Raw genomic sequence first — 20,524 nt, forward strand, 5'->3', positions numbered from 1 at the left:
TGTGGTTTTCCAAGTCAATATGAAGTCCCCAAGGAACTGTTCCTATTTTGAGTATGATATCACTGGTCTAGACTGTTGATTAGGAAATATAAGTTCCCTAAATTTAAAAAAATGTAAAAAGTATTGTAGCTAACCCAAATAGCATAGGGGCTTAGATGGAGTCCAGTTAGTACTAATATAGACAGGACTTTCAGAAAGGCAATACAAATATTACCCGTGTCCCAAATTCCATTTTAAGCAACAACAGCTGGACAGGGTCATTACTTTGATGGTAAGCCACTGTGGTTTCCATAGTATCCCTTTTATGCTATGGACTCACTGCACAAGAATACAGAGTGGACGTGGGTGGCGTTGTTGTTGTTTATAAAGCTTCAGGTCTGCTGGCTTCTTTGGAATGAGAGGCCTACTCTATTTTTTCACATTGAGGTCCCCTCCTCCCCGTTCCTGTTTTCTTTTCCTTTTCAAGAAACAATTTATAAGTTAACAAAGATAAAAGCAGTGTTCAAGTGTCTAACAGATCTTTCACTAAAAGAAGTTTTGATTTCAAATTTTAGCACAGAGAAAGAACGGAACAAAATAACAAAAATTGTAGGTGGTGTTTTATTAAGGATTTAAAGTGAATGACTTTGGTACTACTTTCAAATGCCAAGGCACAGTCTATCAGACTAATACCCATCTCCTAAATGGATTGAATTATATCTGCATTTTATTGTATGTAGGTGTCACAATTTGATCCCCTAGTCTAAATAATAATGAATAATATTTTATAATCAACTTCTAATGCATTTTAATGTATGCTTTACATCAAAGTACATGTACAAAGTATAGTAATCTAATTTATTCTTGCAGATAGAATTCATTCACTACACATTTATTAAGTACTAATTAAGTATAAGGCCCAGTGGAAATATTAAGACAAAGTTAAAACAGTCCCTGATCCCTTCCATTCTAAAGATTTAAAAAAAAAAGTTTGAACTTGTTTTTATCAAACTGCTGAATACTCAGTGGCTCTATTCATTCACTCTCTCAAATTCTATGAATCTTTATAATGGATTACCATTATATCACCATTTCTGGGACAACAGCAACACTGTCATCCTCCACTTGCCGCTACTTCTCCATGAGTCTATGTGCTTACATCTAGGTACTCCCACAAACTTACACTCCTAATGAAGCCCAATAAGAGACAATGTTAAAGAGACACAGGCCTTACAAAATTACTCGGTCTGGCTGGCTTGATTTCCCTTGGGTCTCATTTTTTCTGTGCCCCAGGCACATGTGCAACTTTTTAATATATTCTAGATGGTCGATTTTCCCTCGAAGTTATTATATGTGACACTTTTTCCTCACTTAACAGCAGGGGTTCTTAACCTTTTTTTTGTGTTGTGGTCAATCTGGTGGGGCCTGCAGACCCCTTCTCAAAACAATGTTTTTAGATGCATAAAATAAAATACACAGGATTACAAAGGAAACTAATTATATTCAAATATAGTATCTATCCGAATGTCTATCTATCATCTATCTGTCTGTCTGTCTATACACCTACAGTTACACCTCTCTTTCCCCTCTGTCCCCCATGAACAAGCTCAAAGAGCTTAAGTTAAAGACTTCTGCAGTTTACTAGCTTCTGCTATGGAGTGAAGAGCTAATAGGGAAATTCCTTAGTGTAGTGATATATAATACCTTGGTACAGGACAATGCATCTAAACCAGAGGTTCCCAAACTTATTTGGCCTACTGGCCCCTTAAAAAAAATTACTTAGCACTCCCCCGGAAATCTACTTTCTTTAACCCTTTAACTTTATTTTTTTAAAAAAATTTGCATCATTTCAAAAAACATAAAATATATATTTTTAAAATTACACATCTTAAATTTAATAATTTATTGTAAATTTGTGGGGTTTTCCTGCATTTAAATTTTGATGATGCAATATTGCGTCATGTAACCATAGAGTATGGCATTGTAAACAAGTAATTACACACACATATTCCTGCTGATGCACGCTGGACTTCCTGACAATTCTCATCATGCTTGCCTGCCAACACTTGCTTATTAAGACTGGTAGGCAGACTTGACCACTGATTGGTTACAACTTGCATTTTGTGTGTTTATTTGGAAAATAATGAAATCACTACCAATGAATCACGTACAAACGGTTTTTCAAAATTTTCTTCTCTTCTCTTTTTCCCTTACGCTTCTATCACCTCCTTATTTTTATTCAACTCCCCCCTTTCAATTGTACCCAAGGCTACTACCACCCCTGCATCATTCTAGCACCCCCCCCAGGGGATGGTATCGCCCACTTTGGGAACCTATGAAAGGATGCTCAATAAATATGACTTAATGGTAAAACCACAAGGCTCAACAGAGGAAATGGAAGAGCTTGACCCCTAGGAAGGTTTTGGGAGGCATTCAGGGTTTGACGGAGAAAGGCGATTGAAGATGAAGTTTGTCATCATTCCTGATGTGATGGAACCCTTTTATAACATGGTTTCTTATTTTATAGAGTTATCCTACCATGAATCAAATCAAGTCCCCAGAAACAAAATTATACACGATAATAAGTCTGATCAAATGTGAGTGCTAATCCTGTCCCCAAACACTAGCACTGTATGGGGGTTCTGCTGTATCTGATAGGCAGATATTAATTTCTATGAAAGTAAGACCTGTTATTTTAAATAAAAGTTCCTCCCCCCAATAGGAAAAAAAATCCCCAAATTTACTGGAATACATGTGACTTTTCACAAATCTACCCTGTTACATAGCAGAACAAGAGGATGTCAAGGAGGAAGCAGCTGGACATTCTCTACTTCTTAGTAACTTTCCAAAAAAGGCCATGTTCTCATATAATGTCCAGTCCTGCCATGCTGTGGGCAAAATCACTCAAATATCAGCAATTTTCTGAGGCTATGGTCAAGTGAATTCTGAAATAATCTACCAATGACACTAAAGGTGGAAAAAACTCAAAGAGACTGATTTACCTTTTTAGGAACTGCTCTCCCCAGGGCAACTGCTGGAGTGGAGCAGAAGAGTCCAACATTCACACCAGGAGTTGCAAAATGAGATTTTTCACTTGCCAGGGCAATGTCACAACTTGCAACCAGCTGACAACCTGCAGCAGTGGCTAAACCATTCACTTTGGCAATGATGGGGACAGGGTGTTTCTGAATTAGCATCATGACCTGAAGAAGCAAAAGAAATCAATTCACTTCCACTCAGAAATCGGCAGATATTAACAACTGTAAGAATAATGCCACTTTGTATTTCTAGAGCAGTTTATGGTTTTAAAGGTACTTTCACAGAATAGCAAAATCATAGAATGTGAGTTTGAAGAGGTCTCAGCAGCAATATAATATCTCTTTTAATCCTAGAAAAAAAAAGATAAACTAGGTTCATTAGTTAAAAAAAATTTACTGTGATGAAATTTATAATTTCTCCAGTTAAGAAACCAGTTTATTATAGTGTTTGAGATGGACCCTTTCTGTTAATGTATTTTTTCTTTTGGTACATGATCTGTGAGATTTTGAAAAGTCAAAAGGGCAAAGGACTAGTAATGGGAGTCCACACCAGAGCTTGAAGGCCACTAAACTCAGTAAATTAACATAGTCCTGGGAGTTACCTCCTTGACTTAGCCCAGGAGTGGATCAGCTTGGTAGCCTGAGATATTACGTTGAATTTGGAAGTGAAATTGGTGGGGTGAACACTTATAATTCTGAGCCTATTCTCCTTATGGACTGAGTTGGTAGAGGAGAGAACATGCCTCCTGGTTCTGGGAAGTTGTGCTTATACTCCTGTTCTTGCTATATCTTCTCAGTAAATATCTCTTCAAAAAAGCTAATTGATAGTACGCTGCTCAAAATCATACTAGGGTGCTAACTGATGATACTGAAGAGATATTAACCGGCACTGACAATGATACTGGGAGAGTAATTGCTGGTGATTGACATTGGGGATGACATACCAGAAAAGGATACTTGAGGTGAGACCATTAGAAAGAAGCCCATCATCCTCAGAGGTGTCCCTAGGACCCTGAAAGGAATATATAGCTAGCACATGCAGCCTGCTAAAGTCATGTATTGGTTGGAAGAGTAAGCCCAGAATCTCACCTCATTTCTTGGATTACTTTATGGATAATTATATCCCTTGAAAGTTGAAAAACCAAAAAAGGAGAAGTTTATTCTGGATGTGACTCTTACCAGCAGGAAGTAACTGTCTGTTTAGGAAGTGACCACTCCATCCTAGAGCGTATGGTACAGAAAGAGAGGAAATACAGCCATAGTCTCACATACACCCTAGATTTTAAGAGAGCAGTTTTCTAAGAGTTCAGAGGAAGGAGAGGTAGGATACTATGAACTACAATTCTACAGGGGAAGTCATAAATAAAGTCTCAACAACAAAACAATGAATCAAGGCCTGACTTGTAGCAGTTGTCGATTATAAACTGCTGAAAAGTCAACAATTGGCTTTCATGAACCAGTAAGAGTTAGCCCCAGTATCCCTGGTGATCGTTCCCTTGCTATGTTTCTCTTCCTGAAGCCCAAGATAGCATTAGCTTGTTTGGGCTTTCAGGATCTTGCAGTCCACTAAAGTACCTAGATTTTTTTTCCCCAGACAAATTTATCCAGCCATGTCTGCCCATCTTATACTTGTGAAATCAATTATTTAAATAGCCTATTGAGATTGCTTTGACTCTGGCCTGACTCTGTCATCTAATGTGTTTGTCAGTTTTATGGCATCTTCAGATTTGGTAAATATATCACTTATGCCTTCATCCAAGTAATTAATGAGTGTGATAAGTCATTTTCAGTCATGTATGACTCTCTGTGACCCCATTTGGGGGTTTTCTTGGCAAAGCTACTGGAATGTTTTGCTATTCCCTTCTCTAGTTCATTTTACAGATGAGGAAACTGAGGCAAACAAGGTTAAGTGACTTGCCCAGGCTCACATAGCTAGCAAGTGTCTAAGATCAGATTTTAACTCAGGAAGAAGAAATCTTCCTGATTCTAAGCTTGGTGCCCTATCCACAGTACTACTTACCTGTCCATTTATTAAGTAATAGAAATGTTTAAAAGGAAAGATTCCTAGGGCCCTTCACTCCTCCCAAGTTGACACAGACCCTGGGTCCAACTAATCAACCAGTTTTGAATCCATCTAACTACACTATTGTCCAGCCCAAATATCCCCATCTCATCCACGAGAGTGGTATGAGACTTTGTCAAGTCTTTCACTAAGATTTTAGTAAACTAGATCTACAGCAGTTACCTACCAAAAAAGGAAATGAGGTCAGTTTGGTATGACCTGTAACTGACAAAGCCTTTTAACTCTATGAATCCACACTCTTTCCTTTTCTAGGTGTTTATTCATCATACCTTGAATTAGGTGGTTGAGAATTTTGGCAGGAATTGAAGTATAACTCTCTAGTTTATAATGTGCCACTTCTTTCTTCTTCAAAAAACAATCGAGATATTTGCCCTTCTCCAGTCTGGCAGCCCCTCTCATTCTCCAAGGATCTTTCAGAGATCACTAACATGGACTTAGCAATTATATCTGCCAGTTGTTTCAATATTTTGGCATTTAATTCATCTGGGCCTAGTGAGTTGAACTCCCCAAAGGCAGCTTGGTGCTTGCTTTCTCTATCACACTTATCCTGCTTCTCAAAACTTGTTTTCTTTTTGTCTTCAGGATACCATTCCTGAGAGCTTGCCTTCTCTTCTGAGCAGATTTTTCCCTCTGGATTTTTAGTTCATGGAATCCTGACTTTTCTTTCTCTGAATCCTCTAAAGCAGGGCTGTCCAAAATGCAGTGTGATTTATGCGGCCAGCCTACAAGCATTGAAATTTACATAAATGCTTTAGTAAGCAAAGCTGAGCCACTCAGAGCTCTCACTAAAATGGCAAATCAAAATATATTGGTTGGACAGCCCTGCTCTAAAGCGTGCTTCCCAAATCTGGCATGCATGTTACACTCTGCCTTACTTTTCTCCTTTCCTTTTTAAAAAAAAATAAGTTGTTACTGATGTGTTTTCTTTTTCTACACCACCATTTCCCCCCAGTATCCCTCCCCACCTAGAACCACCCCATAAAATAGTCAAAAAAAGAAAAAGAAAAAATGCAGCATAACTGATAGAGAAAGTCTGAAAGCATGTTAAATGGATGACAATGTGTAGACCTCCTAGCTCTGCAAAGGGGCAGGGTTCTCCCCCTTTTTGAAAAGACAGATTCTAAAATGAAATGGTCACTTCCCACTAAGATTCTCATCATCACCACCCAGTAGCCAGTTCTTCCTTTTATATGAGAATCATATTTAGAATAAAATTCTCCTTTGTTGGTGCTTCCACTTTTTGAAGGTAAATAAGCTATTATTAAGGTGAGTGAAGAAACCATTAGCACATTATACTAGCGTCATATACTTTTGGCAGAGATCTATCAAACGCTTAGGCAATTAAAGTCTCCTATCATTAATTACTGTCATTTCTCAGCACCAGGTTTATGTTTGGTTTCCTGCATGCCTTGTCCGTTTCCTCTTTTAGCCAGGTGCTTTGTAGGATACTCTGTTGACAAAATCACTTCTGTTTCTCCCTCAATTGAATTTTATCCAATGCTTTCCACCATGCTTTCCCTGCTCTGGTCTTTAGATTTCCTCACATGAGTCATTTCCTCATATGAGTATATACATGGCAGCAATGTGGTGTAGTGGATAGACTGCTGAACTTGGAGTCAGGCAGGCCTAAGTTCAAATCTTGCCTCAGACACTAGCTGCTGCATGACCCTGGGCAACCTTGCTGTGCCTCAGTTCCTTCATCTGTAAAATAAGGATAATAATGGAACTTCTCGAGGATAGAGGAGACAACATCTGTAAATGCATTGTAATTAAATGCTTAAATCACTATATAAATGTTAGCTATGATTATTATTATTGTATCTTAATGCATGATGCTACTGTTTCCTCTCCATTTTACCTACCTGGCTCCTTTTGAATAGATGTTGTTTCCAGGTAGCAAGCACAGCTTCAATTTTTCTGCAACATCATAGATAACATTACCCTTATCACAGGATTATTTGTTAATAAATTACAGGATAATTTCTTATTTTGTAGACATTAAAACAAATACTTGAAACAAAATTTGGACTTCCTTCCTATGAAAGGACAATCCAGAAGATTAAAGGAGCGTATATCTGGAGATTGAAAGAACTCTCTACAGGCAATCAATTTAGCTTAACCTCTTCATTTTTCAGATAAGGAAATCAAGATCCAATGAGATTAGGCATCTTGCTAAAGGTTAGATAGGGAATATTTAGCAGAGCTGGGGTTTGAGCCCAGGTGTTTTGACTGAAAATCCAACATGCCTGGCCTGTACCACAAAAGCAGTCTTCATTTAATTTCAAGAGACTGCCTCAAATAATTTATTTTTTAAGGTCAATTTTCTTATTCATGGAAAATTCTACATTTGTTAGAATTTATTAAAAATGAGTATCTCATTTTCTAATAATCTAATTTAATTTTTTTCCACTAGACTCATGAGGCTATAATGTCACAATGATATCTACTGATAGAGTCACAGAGCTGGCGTAGGAAGGACCCAAGAGTATTACGGGTAGAATACTGGATGGGGTAATAGGAACAATTGAAATTAATATATCATAAAAGAAATTTATCCTAATGCTGAGATTTGGTCCTTTGGAAAGCAAACTAAAGCAAGTCACGACTAGGGCAACTGTTCAACATCGCATCTCATCTCTCTGCCTGCCTATCACCTTTAGGAAAACAAAGGAAAGGTGAAGCAATCAAAACTGTGCAGGCAGAGGGAGAAGAAACAAGAGGCCTAGTTAATACACAAATGCAAACCCTTGATAATCCTTTTTGGTTATGCCCATCTTCGACACAGGTTTTTATCTCAGTCCCAGCAAAGCACAAGCTGTATTTGAGAAGGAGCTTAAGCCTACATAGAGGCTACAGGCATAATCACAGCCTTATCTTATTTGTGGAAGGAAAGGGACAGGCTCTTACTTGGCCCTCCATTTCAGTCCTTAAACCTGAAAAGAAAGAAAGCACAAAAAATGCAGAGCAGGCCGCTTTGATACAGGGCCAGAGTGTGTAACAGCCCCATCAATTATTATCTCTGCTTTTCAAATGACCACACTTAGCATCCTTGAATTAACTCGAGTTTCTTTTCCCACCCTGTGCTGTAAATAATTATCTTAACTCTCATGCAACATTTGTTGTTTGTCTCAAAGTTGCTATATTTGTTAGAGGCTGAGCAAATTCGGACACCTCCTATGTCTTCCTCTCAAAAATCAAATTTTCTCATGCATGAACTGAACAATGAAATATCTAACTCATTCTGTTCCAATCTGCCTGTTGATTACATTTGGAAATTGAAATCTTGCGCAAGTTCATGGTGCACATATTCATCCAAGACAATTTGATTTCCTCAGAAATGGTATTAAAGGAATCAATATGTTCCTTCTCCTGCTCTATTGCAATGGGTCCAGGTGTGTGTTTATGAACTGCATCTTTTCTGTGAGGCAAGCACTCTCTGTTAAGCTGTGTGTCAAGTTATTTGTAACCTGCCTATGCGGGGGTCAGAAGAAGTGTATTGAGATGTGGACTTTAACCCTCTGAAGGAGAGCTAGTGATTTTATTCCACTTCTCTGGGATGCCTGTTTTAGACCTCAGCTCGTGTAGGTCATGGAGTCATGGATTTCAAACCAATGGCTTAGAGGCCATTAAGTCCGACCCCCTCATTTTGTAGGACAGAAAACTGAGACAGAGAGAGGTTAAGTGACTTGCCCAGCAATCACAGAGTTAGTATCCAAGGTAAGATTTGAACCTGAGATTTTAACTTTATCTACTACCAGGAGTTCTTAACGTTAGGCCTGTGAATTTAAAAAAAAATTTGATAACTATATTTCAATAAAATTGATTTTCTTTGTAAGCCTGCAAATTTTATTTATGCATTTAAAATATTATTCTGAGAATGGGTTCATAGGTTTCATTGATTGTCAAAGGGATCCGTGACATAAAAAAAAGTAAGAACCCCTGTGCTATATACCATGATTCCTCTTTGGGAAGAGGACATTATCTTGTAATAAAAGACAACAACATCTTAGTGTTGGTTTCCTTGGGCGGGGAGGCACGAGTTTTTTAAGCAACTTCTCCTTTAAATATAAACAGCTTACAGAATATAAACCAGGCAAGCAAACTCAGAATAAATACTAGGTACTTCTAGTCCCCAGCAGATTGGGGAAAATAGGTTGGGAGAGAGAAGTAGGAAGAAGGTGGTTGTCCAAGGCAGAGGTGTTAAACTCATTAAAATGTAATTGGGTAGGGCAGATAGGTGGTACAGTGGATAGAGCACCAGCCCCAGAGTCAGGAGGACTGTTATGCCCTCCCCCTCCCCCCCTCTCCAGTTTCTCCTTCTTGCCCCAGCTCACCCCACTGTTTTTACTCCCATCTCCACGGACCCCACCATTTGTACTCCCATCTCCACGGACCCCACTGTTTGTGTTCCCTTCTCCACGGAAATAATCCTGCCTCAGCTTGTCCCACTGTTTGTGTCCCCATCTCCACGGAAATCTAATTGTGTTCTTTCCCTTTAAATACTCTATCTCTTCCCTTGCTTGGGGCTGTTCGATTTGAGTAATTACTCCGAACAGTGATTGAATAAATCCACATCCAAATTTGTATCCAGGTCTCGCTCGTTTTTTTTTTTTTTGTTGTTGTTGTTTTTTTGGCACAACAGGACCTGAGTTCAAATGTGACCTCAGATACTTGACACTTAACTAGCTTTGTGACCCTGGGTAACTCACATCTCCCCACTGCCTCACCAAAAGACCCAAACTGTAATTGAGAAATGTTTAAAAAAAAATAAAAATATAATACAACAGACAATACTAATTTTCTAAATTAATATTCAGCTTCAGGGATCTGTTTCCATTTGAGTTTGATATCACTGGTGCAGGGCATAGTTTCAGTAATTGGCCCCATTATTTCAAGCCTAGGCCATAGAGAGTTCTGAGTCTTCATCTTTGCCCATGAATGGGGATTGTACTTCAAATAGAACAGGAAGAAATCCCAGAGACATAAGTTCTTGCAGGTTAAAGCAACAACAAGGACCTGCCTCTCCTTTCCTACTAAAGCCTTCAATGGTTTTCCACATTAGTCATGCACACCGAGATAGCCTCAAGATTAGACAAAAGAGCAGAGTGTCTACAAGGAGTTGGGTTCTCCATCCGGCTTTGCTTCCATCTTGCCATCTTGCCACCTGCACTCTCAATTTCTTTTAAAAAGAAAGAAAGAAAGAAATAGTATCTTCCCCAACATTAGCAGTCCTGGTATGAAAAAAAAAATTGTGTATCTTGGTCAAAACAAACTTTGGTATCCTCTATGCTTCCTAGAAGCAAAGACTTACACTCATATACTTTCAGAGCTGTGAGGAGGTACAGAATCATTAAATCTAACCCCTGAATTATACAGATGAGAGGATTAAGACCCAGATCAGTTAAATGAGCTGTCCATGATAACACAGAAAATTAGTGGCAGAGTCAGGATTAGACCCCACATCTCCTGACATCAGTCAACTAATCAATAACTGCACGAGAATTTATTAAATGCCTACTATGTGTCAAGCACTATGCTAGACTCTGGAGAAACAAAAACAAAAATGGGGAATGTCCCTGACTTCAAGTCGATTACATTCTATCAGAGAGACAGTATGTACATGCATAAGTTTGTAGGAAATACATACCAAATTGGTATGTATAAGGGGAAAGGCACTAGTAGTTGAAGGAAAGAGGATCCAGTTCAGTGCCCTTTCCATGGTACCAGCCTGAGTACAAAAGATCTAATTCTGCTCCTCATTCTATCACGAACTTAACGGGAGCCTCCAGGCAAGATGATCTATGACTAAATGACATTAGTCCTCTATTTTGTGGAACAGGGAAAGCTCTACTGACCCTCTCTTCACATGGATGTCAGGATGAGTATCGATGTGTTTGTGAAACACCATGAGCCACCAGGGAGAAAGAAAGGCAAGATCTAGGGGAATACAATTAAGCTACAAGATAAACAGCTGTAATTATTTCCAAGTTTGCAATGCTGGTTACCTCACCTCAGCACATGTCTGAAATACTTCAGCATGGTAATCCTGGCTTTGCTCATCAGTTAATTCCTTTAAATCATGCCCAGAGGAAAATACAGGCCCTTCAGCTGGAAAAAAAAAAAGTCCAAAGGAGAGAAAAAAAAAAGAGAAATATAAAATCCAGTCCTAGGAAATTCAGCCCTATTTCTACCCTTTGACATTAACCTAAAGACATTCATAGAGCTTGGGACCTGATACATTCTGACATATCTATCTGCTGGCTTGAACAGGTATATTTAATGTTATGCTATGATAATGGAAGGACACGGTTAGGTGGTTCAGTGGCTAGAGCCCTCTGCCGGGAATCAGGAAGACCTGAGTTCAAATCTGACCTTAGACACTTACTAGCTGTGTAACCTTGCGCAAGTCTCTTAACCTATGTTTTCCTTAATTCACTGCAGAAGGAAATGGCAAACTAGTCCAGTATCTTTGTCAAGAAAACTCCTTACACAGCATGGTCCACGGGGTCACAAAGAGTCAGACACAACTGAACAAAAACAAAATGGGAATGGAATGGGAAACTGATTAAAGTATACAATTAAAAAAGGGAAAACTAAAATTCCTTCTCCAAGACTGAATGAACATTTTCTGTATTTGTAACTCAAGTCTTTCACGACTGGACTCCCAGGCACAGTAAGCATTAGGTCACTAAAAAGAAATACCAGTGAAAACTACTGTGCCTTTAACACATCTGCTGTTTGAGCACCCTGCACGAGCAGATAAGTATCCAGCAACCAGGATGGCCAGTGAGGTAGAGCAGAAAGTGCATAGGGTTCAGTCAGAAGATCTAGATTCAAGTTCTGACTTCCATTTATTAGCTATATGACCTTGAGCAAGTGAGCCAACCTTTTTGGGTCTCTGGTTTTTCATCAGCAAAATGGGGATAAAACAAAACACTGTTTACTAACCTAACAGAATTGTCATGACTATAGAATGAGACAAGTACTTTATGATCATAAAATCATTATATAAATGTGCCAACATAAATTCTTCTTATTAAAGTTAGTGGCATAGAATTTAAAGCTGGAAGGTATATTAAAAGTCATCTAATGCAATTCTCTCATTTTTGGGTTACTTTTTTTGGAGTGGGGGAAGGCAGGGCAATTGGGATTAAGTGACTTGCCCAGGGTCACACAGCTAATAAGTGTGTCAAGTGTGAGGAGAGATTTGAACTCAGGTCCTCCTGACTCCAGGGGCAATGCTCTACTCACTGCACCACCTAACTGCCCCAATTCTCTCATTTTTCAGTTGAGGTAGGTGGTGGAGGCATCATGCACATTTGGCAGGCATCTATAATTCACATTTATATAGTGCTTTAACATTTATATAAGAGTTTTTTGGTTTATTTTGTTTTTTTCCCACTTGATAGTATTTTATTTTTTCCAATTACATGTAAAGATAATTTTCAACATTCACTTTTATAAGATTTTGAGTGTCAAATTTTTTTCTCCTTCCCACTTTCTCCTCCCCCTTTCCCAAGATGGCAAGCTATCTGATATACCAGAGTTTTGGGGTGAATTGCTCAAAGTGACAAAGCTATGATGAGAAAATCTAGTTCTAATGGCAAATTCTCTTTCCACCACTAACAATACCACGCCACACAAATCCCCTAGTTACTTAACATTCTTCAAATAAAGATTGGTGGCTAACCATCGATACAAAACAAAACTTAGGGTATACAAAAAGTCATTCCAAAAAAAAGCATTTTTTTTTTGCAGGGGCAGGGGGAAAAATGAATGGAGTTTTCAAGGGTGCCCTACAAACCAACTACTGAAATTTGAGAGTGAGATCATTATTACTGAAACTGGCAATGTACGCCATCCAGCAGTAAGAAGGAAAAGAAATATTCTTATCGATCAACGCTCATTACTAATGATGCTGTAATCTATACCTTAGATAGCAATTCTGCCACGGTCTCAATCACATTACCATTTTGCACATATAGAAATTAGCATTTAAAAATTCTCCATTTAAATATGAGCAAATTGCCAGGTTAACCTCCTTGAGATAAATCTTTTTCTGAAACTAATAGAGCATTGGGATAGGTAAATATACTCTCAAGACCAAACTCTTATTATTAAGAAAATACCTGAAATGATAATGACTCTTAGATCTTTGCTTTCCGCATCATGGAGAATGTCATTTTGGAGAGATTTCAGCATAGGTAATGACAGAGCATTTCTTTTCTTTGGATTATTCAAGATAATGGTCCTGTGAAGAACATTTTATAATTACTAGGTCATGTATCCTTCAAAACAAGTTAGAACCCCTCCAATTTCCTTTCTAATTTGGGAATTTTTTTTTTAAAGGGAAAAAAAACTGATTTGGTACTGCTTAGTTTTTGCAATTTAGAGTAGCTGTCAACTTGCTGGAGCCACAACTCAAGTCAAAACAAGGAAAAGAATACTTGAAAGGTAGGGTTGGGTTTATCCGCCTCTCTTGATTTGTTTCTCTTTTTCTCTGGGCTTCCTGTCAAAAACATTGCTGTCACCTACATGGAAAGGACAAGGCACAGTAGTTTCAAAATCACTGTCCTCTGCTGAGAAGCTCCAAGTTTTGCATGACAGTGGCAGGAGCCAGAAAGAATCTGACAAAACAGCAGCTACTTCATCTGATTCCTTCCAGCTGTTTTTCAGAATTAGGTTAGGAAAAGAGTCAAATATGACCGCAACTCCTCCTCTCCCTCCCCTGAGCTCCTATCACCCATTCTAGGGGAGAACAGAAACTGGCACATTTGTCAGGATGTCTCTGTGACAGCATTTCTCATCTCCTTTCTCATGGAGTCCTATAGTTCAGCAGAATTCTGCTAATGTGTGAGAACAAAAGGACAAAATTCATATTCAGAGAGGGACTCTTGATAAAACCATCTAACAAAATGCTTTTGTACACACAAAGTTGCCTAATCACTGTTTCATGATACTCCATGTGCTGGCTCTAATAACCTTGATCATCATCCTGTTGACTGTATGCAGAAAAGGATTATTATTACTGTTATAAAAACAGGACAGAAATCGGCAACGAGTCAAATGCAATTTCACTGTTTTATATTTGACATCAGCCTCCTGTCACTCTCTACCTAGATTTTTTTTTGTTACCACTTTTTCCTTTTTTGATGGATTTCATATTCCTCACTGCAATGTAGGGCAATTTGGTCCCTCCATAAATAACATCCCTTGCTACTGTCCCCATTGGTGACTGAATTAATCCCAGTTCAATTAGAGTAATAATGATTCTTGGGTAGTTCCAGGATGTCATTTCAATTTTGTGGTTCTCTTCAAATGGGTGTGATGTTCATCCTCTTGTTTTCCATAAACATTATTTACTTATATGTATAAAAGTTGCTGCATGTCTTAAGCTAGTTCAGCTCAAAATTTCCATTTGGGAGAACCAAGAGAACTGCCACAAGCTTAGAACAGAAAGGGATCTCCTGAGTCATCTAGTATAACTCCCTTATTTTAAACGTGAGGAAAGTAAAGCCCAGAGAGCTCGACTATTTCCCCCCTCCAAGTAAATGGCCAAAATAGGATCTGATCTCCAGTCCACTGTCTCCAAATCCAGCACTTTCCCCTACCATATCATGATGCTGCTTATAAACATTTCCATTGGGAGGAAAAAGTATTCTTGCCTCAGGAAACATCAAAAAGGCTACTACCCTGTCAATGGCATTAGCTTAAAGTAGACATCAGGGCCCAAAGCAAAATTTTGGAAAGGATCCAAGCCCCCTAAAACCCTTGCAATAGGCACCATGCTGCAGAACCCTCCCCCACCCCCCCAGGAGATCCCAAGCACTTCAGAGACTACCTGGTAGTAACTATGACTGTATGTCTTATTAGCACTTTGGGTGGTAAATTATTTTAACTCAGCCTGTTCTGGCCTAGAGTCTGGGCCTTTCTTTTTTTTAAAGAGTAAAGCATGAAATTCATTGTGTAGTATTTAGCAGATGATCAACATGGAAGCAGTTTCAAAGGCTCTGTTCATACGAGGAAACTTCTGTTCCAGCTAAGCCTGTAAGGCTATTTATTACCAGGAACCAGGAAAAGGGAAAAGGCCTATCTCAGTGACTGCTGGAGAAAACCTGCTACATATAGAAGAAAACTCTGCTTTCTATTAGTCAGTTGCCACCTCCACCTGAATTCTGAAAGCTATGAGGGAGGAAAAAAAAGCATTTTATGTCACTTAGTCTTGTTGTATTTGTCCTTTGTTCTCGAAGAGGACCATGACATCAGGGAAATGATGACATGACTTGCAGTTGATTTTGATTTGAGTGAGGGAGGGCTATGCAAGAACACCATCCTCATTTTCTCCTCCAGAGCCATCTGGGTACAGTGACCATATTCATCAGGATGACTGGAGATGACCCAGGATGCAATGGGGGACCCTGGCCCTTTCAGGCTAAGGCCTATTTATGTACTCACTTAGAGTGAGGTAACACCCATTCAGTGAATAGGACTCTTTAAGAAGTGAGTCAAGGGATGGCCCCTTATTTATAGAATTTATAGTATAGATAGCAAGATTGCTCTTAGTTTTCTCACATTTATGTTGAAGTTAAAAGTCTTGTGGGGTTGAAGTAGTGTTATCAAAAGAGGGTTAATATTTCCATCTTACAAAAAAGAAAGGAAACTGACAAACAGTGGTTTATTATTTTGTCTAAAATCACAGAGTTTGAGCTTAGAAGTAAATACTGACCATATTGTAGGTAATTAAGGAATACTGAGGGGAGCTAGGTGGCTCAATGATTTGAGTGCAGGAAGACTCAGTTTTGCTGAGTTCAAATCTGGCCTCAGACACTTACTAGCTGTGACTCTGGGAAAGTCACCTCACTCTATTTGCCTCAGTTTCCTCATCTGTAAAATGAGCTGGAGAGAGAAATGGCAAACCCTCCAGTATCTTTGCCAAGAAAACCCCAGGGAGTTGGATAGAAGTAAAAAAATGACTAAACAACAAGGAATACTTGTTGACTTGAGACTTAGCTTTTGTGGCTACTTAGGCATTATGTTGTTTTTTTTTTAAACTAAACCATTGCAAGCATGGAGATTAGATTTTAATGGTTGATAGCATCATAGAGACTTAGAGCTAGATGAGAGCTCAGAAGTCATCTAGTATAACCTTCCTCACCAACACCTCTTTAAATTTCATAAAGAAACTGGAGTGAGATTAAGTGCCGTAGTGGCTGGAAGTTAACAGGTATAATGGTTGCCTCTTCTTCAGTCCTTGACCAACTCTTTTCACTCTTTCAAAAATATTCGGCGAAAAAAGTGTTTATTGCTTATGCATTTTTTTTACTTTATTGCTCATAGTGTTCATTACTGGTTATGCACTCAACAGTTTCTAAAAATTAAAAGGATATAAACAAAAGATAATATGAAAAAATAGCTACTAATAATGTCTTCCCAAATGAATGGAATTCTGATGTACCTACTATATTTATTAATCATTATCATCATTCTTATTTTTATTGTTTAGTTGTGTCCAACTTTTCCTGGGGTTTTCTTGGCGAAGATATTGGAGGGGTTTCCCATCTCTCTCCAGCTCATTTTACAGATGAGGAAACTGAGATCAACAGGGTTAAGTAACTCGCTCAGGGTCACACAGCTAGTTAAGTGTCTAAGGCCAGATTTGAATGTCTTCCTGATGCCAGGCCTGGCACTCTATGCAAAATGCCACCTAGCTGCCCATTATTTTTCCAGATAACATTTTTATAATCAATCAATAAACAATTACAATGTGCTATGTGTCAGGCCATGTGCTTCCAGCTTTTGCAAAATGCTTTCCACACATTATTCTCCTTTAATCCTGATGACATTAGCCTTGCCCTTTACAGATGTAAACACTGAGGACAAGGGGTTAAATGAATTGTCTATGTTCACACAGCTGTCAGAGGCAGGATTTGCATCCAAGTCTCTCCTGGACTCGAAATCCAGAGCTTTTGAGTTCATCAGTCCAGCCAAACAGTCAATCATCATTTCTTAAGCACTTACTACATGCTAAGCATCAGGGGATCAGAGGAAGGCAAAGGCCTAAAGGACCTCACATTGTAATTAGAGAAGACAACATGCTATGTACATACATGCAATATATACATACACACAAAATGTATACAACTTAAATGGGAGGTAACCTCAGAAGGAAAGCACTGGGGGTTTGGGCGGGGAGACCAGGACAGGCTTCTTTCTATACTTCCTATTACTTTCTTATAAATGAAAATGACTCTGGCCTTAATTTTTCTATTATGCAACTTTTCCTTCAAAACACACAGTTCAAAATGCTTGACAATCTTAAAGCCATAGTCGATAAATTATAGTCCAATACATGAGTAGAAAACATTGTGAAACCAGTGATAACACTTCCATGGATTCACAAAATACCTAACTTAACTGGTCTACTGCTATGTAGTTGCCAAAACGAGGGCAAGAACACATGTGGTATTACTGGAATATGGTGCACAGACCCAGTTGCTAGGAACAGACACATTCTAGTGATGTGGCTGGGATAGAGTTTCTAAAAAGGAAACTAGATTTTTTTTTAATGATGTGCAAGTTGTATAATGGAAGAGAAAAATGTTCCAGTTCATTTGTGGGTCTCCCTAGGTTAGAGCCTTTGACCCAATCCTTTTGTCACCACCCAGATGCTGTGCCAGGAATCTTTTTGTAAGTATAGCAGGGATTCAAGCTATTGAATACACCGAGGGAGTAAACATATTCTGCATGGAGGAGTTAAAATTCATTCCCTTTCACATTACATGTTAGTTCCTCAGTTTTTGTGCCTTTTAAGGAAATCATTTCTGTTGAGATAAATGTCTTGGCTAGTGAACCATACCCTGGTGTCCCCAATACTGGGAATGTTGAGGAACCCTGACTTGTTGGGCAAAGGGGTGTATTTGGGAGGGAGGAGTTCCTTCAATAATCTAAAATCCCACCTTCTTCAAGACGCCTTTGCCAGTCTCATTGATACTTTTTCCTTGAGATAACCTCCAATCTATCTGGTAAGTATCTTGTTTGTACATAGTTGTCTTCCCTATCACACCTCCAGCTCCTTCAGAGTTGTTGTTCAGTAGTTTTCAGCTGTGTCCAACTCTTCATGAACCCATTTGGGGTTTTCTTGGCAAAGACACTGGAGTGGTTTGCCATTTCCTTCTCTAGCTCATTTTACAGATGAGGAAACAGAGGCAAACAGGGTTAATCGACTTCCCTAAAGTCACACAGTTAGTGAGTGTCTGAGAACAGGTTTGAACTGAGATCTTCCTGACTCTAAACCTGGTATTCTATCCACTACACCACCTAGCTCCTTCTCGGGAGTAGGGACTGGTCTTTACCTTCCTTTTCTTTGTATCCTCAGTGCTTAGCCTAGTGCCTGGCCCATGGTAGGTGCTTAATAAATACTGGTTGGCCAAGTGACTGACTGATGTGTTTATATGTGGTGGCACAACTGTGTACTTGTAAGCACCTTAAAGGAAGAGAGTTTTTTTTTTTTAAAAGGGATATAGAGGTAGGATGGGGAGGTGGGAAGAAGTGAGTACTATGCTGTATATATTTTATTTTAATTACCACCACACAGGGAATGTATCCTTGGTAAAGGGCACACATACCATAGTACCAGAGCAAGACCTGAGAGCTGATCTGTTGATACTACCGAACACACTGTACTAAGCTGTTTGAGGCAAGTAACATTGTTTTGAAGAACTTCCTGAAGTCACAGGCCTTCCTCTGAGAGCACTTCCATAGCTGCTTAACTTGGCCAGGAAGCACCTACAATTGAGGTCTGGGTTTTGTTTTGTTTTGGTTTGGTTTTTTTGTATGTGTTTTCTTTTCTTTTTTAAAAATATGACCATAGATATGCGAGGTATTTGGAACTGACTGAACCACACTCCCTTAAATCCCTCTACCATGTAACAAAGAAAATTCAAGGTCTACCAGCCGCAGGAGGCAGTGAAGGGGTTAAAACTGTCTCCTTAAAAGTCCCTTCCAGCTCTCCTAGATAGTAAGTACTTGCCAAATCGGTTACACACATCAGCCAGGCAGATGCTTAAATGTGCAGCCTCCAGGATACATTGGTGGGGGCAAAAAATAATAATGGTAATAACTAACATTTATAAACCTTTTGAGGTTTGCAGATCTCTACGTATATTACATCACATTTGCTCCATCTCCATTCCTGAAATGGAGGGAACTGAATGAGGAACCCTGAGCTTAAAACCAGAGTAACCATTCTGGAAAAGCTGGCCTCTTTTTGTGTCTTCCCCCTCCCCCACTCTATCTTATCCCACGCCGGCTTCTTGGCCCGCTCTGCAGCCCAGACTTCCGTGGTAGGGGGCAAAGAGCCTCTGGAGGTCACCACCCAAACAAGAATAAGTAAACTCCTGGTGCCCAGGGGCGGCTGATCCCTGCGACCGCCTTTGTCCCCAGGGAACCACTGAGAGCTAGGGACTGTTTGGGGGGAGGCTCTGCGCGGGCCCCGCGGAGCCTGACCTGATGCCATCCAGCTGCCGGCAGATGGTGAGCTGCTGTTCGGGCTGAGGATGCCTGGCCCCCGCCGCTCCACGACTGCAGGCGCGGGAGTCGAGCAGAGCCCGCCGGCAGCGCAGGAGGCGGCTGGGCCCTCGGGCCGCAACGGCTAGCAGGCCAATAGCGGCGGCCATTGAACGGGAGAGCACGGCGGCGGGAGAGGGACGTAGACGAGCTGGGCTCGCTGCTGACGCCTAGGCGGCCAAACCCGCTCTGCAGCTCTGCCAGGGGGCAGGGACGGCCTCTAACCCTGGCGGAGGACAGCCAGTGAGCAAGAGCACGGGAGGCCTGAAAGGCCAGAGCTCTCTCCGCCCAGGGCTTAGATAGGGCGGGGAGGGGGGCGGTGCGCCCGTACTGGCCTGCACCTCGACCCCCGGGCACCGAAAAAGAAAGTATGTTTATTTGCCTGATTTTCACGATCTCCCCGCGCCTAGGGCACCGCTCCTCCCCCAGCCAAAGGAGGGCGAGAGGAAAGAAAAAAAGGAACCAGATCTCAAATCCTGGCAGTTTCTGCCTGATATGTGGTCTATGTTTGATTTGGCTTGGACTGTTGCGGGGGTGGAGGGAGGGAGAAGGGGTGCGTATTGGCTGCATCTCCCTCCCACACCCTTCCCTCTTCTTCCTGAGTAAAAAAAGTGATTGCCTGAGGATTGCAATTCCAGCAAGCCAAGCTCTTATCTGAGAGAGGGCGAAAAATCATCAGTGAGTAAGTGGAACCGAGGTATGGACATCCACCTGGCCCTACCAATTGTTCACTTCTCACGCACTGCAAAAACCTCGGTGCGGTGGCTCCAAGGTCGTCTACACATGAAAATGTAGCACAACCGGAACATTTTATTTTTCTCACTTTCACTCAGTTAAAAAGCCTTGTGGGTGCCCACAG

General features: G+C 40.1%; 1 protein-coding gene across 1 annotated transcript in view; it reads right to left on the reverse strand.

The window, feature by feature from the left end:
* The window catches only part of ECHDC3 (enoyl-CoA hydratase domain containing 3), a 48,827-nt gene extending 28,911 nt beyond the window's left edge, over positions 1 to 19,916 (reverse strand). The window contains exons 1-4 of the mRNA XM_036760358.1: positions 19,606 to 19,916; positions 13,230 to 13,351; positions 11,111 to 11,208; positions 2,982 to 3,182 (exon numbers count right to left, since the gene is read on the reverse strand). Of these exons, the coding sequence (XP_036616253.1) occupies positions 2,982 to 3,182; positions 11,111 to 11,208; positions 13,230 to 13,351; positions 19,606 to 19,775 (591 nt within the window). The 5' untranslated portion in view covers positions 19,776 to 19,916. The remainder of the gene's footprint in view (positions 1 to 2,981; positions 3,183 to 11,110; positions 11,209 to 13,229; positions 13,352 to 19,605) is intronic.
* Positions 19,917 to 20,524: the final 608 nt, after the last annotated feature.

The sequence above is a fragment of the Trichosurus vulpecula genome, chromosome 5, assembly GCF_011100635.1.
Source record: "Trichosurus vulpecula isolate mTriVul1 chromosome 5, mTriVul1.pri, whole genome shotgun sequence".
Taxonomy (NCBI): domain Eukaryota; kingdom Metazoa; phylum Chordata; class Mammalia; order Diprotodontia; family Phalangeridae; genus Trichosurus; species Trichosurus vulpecula.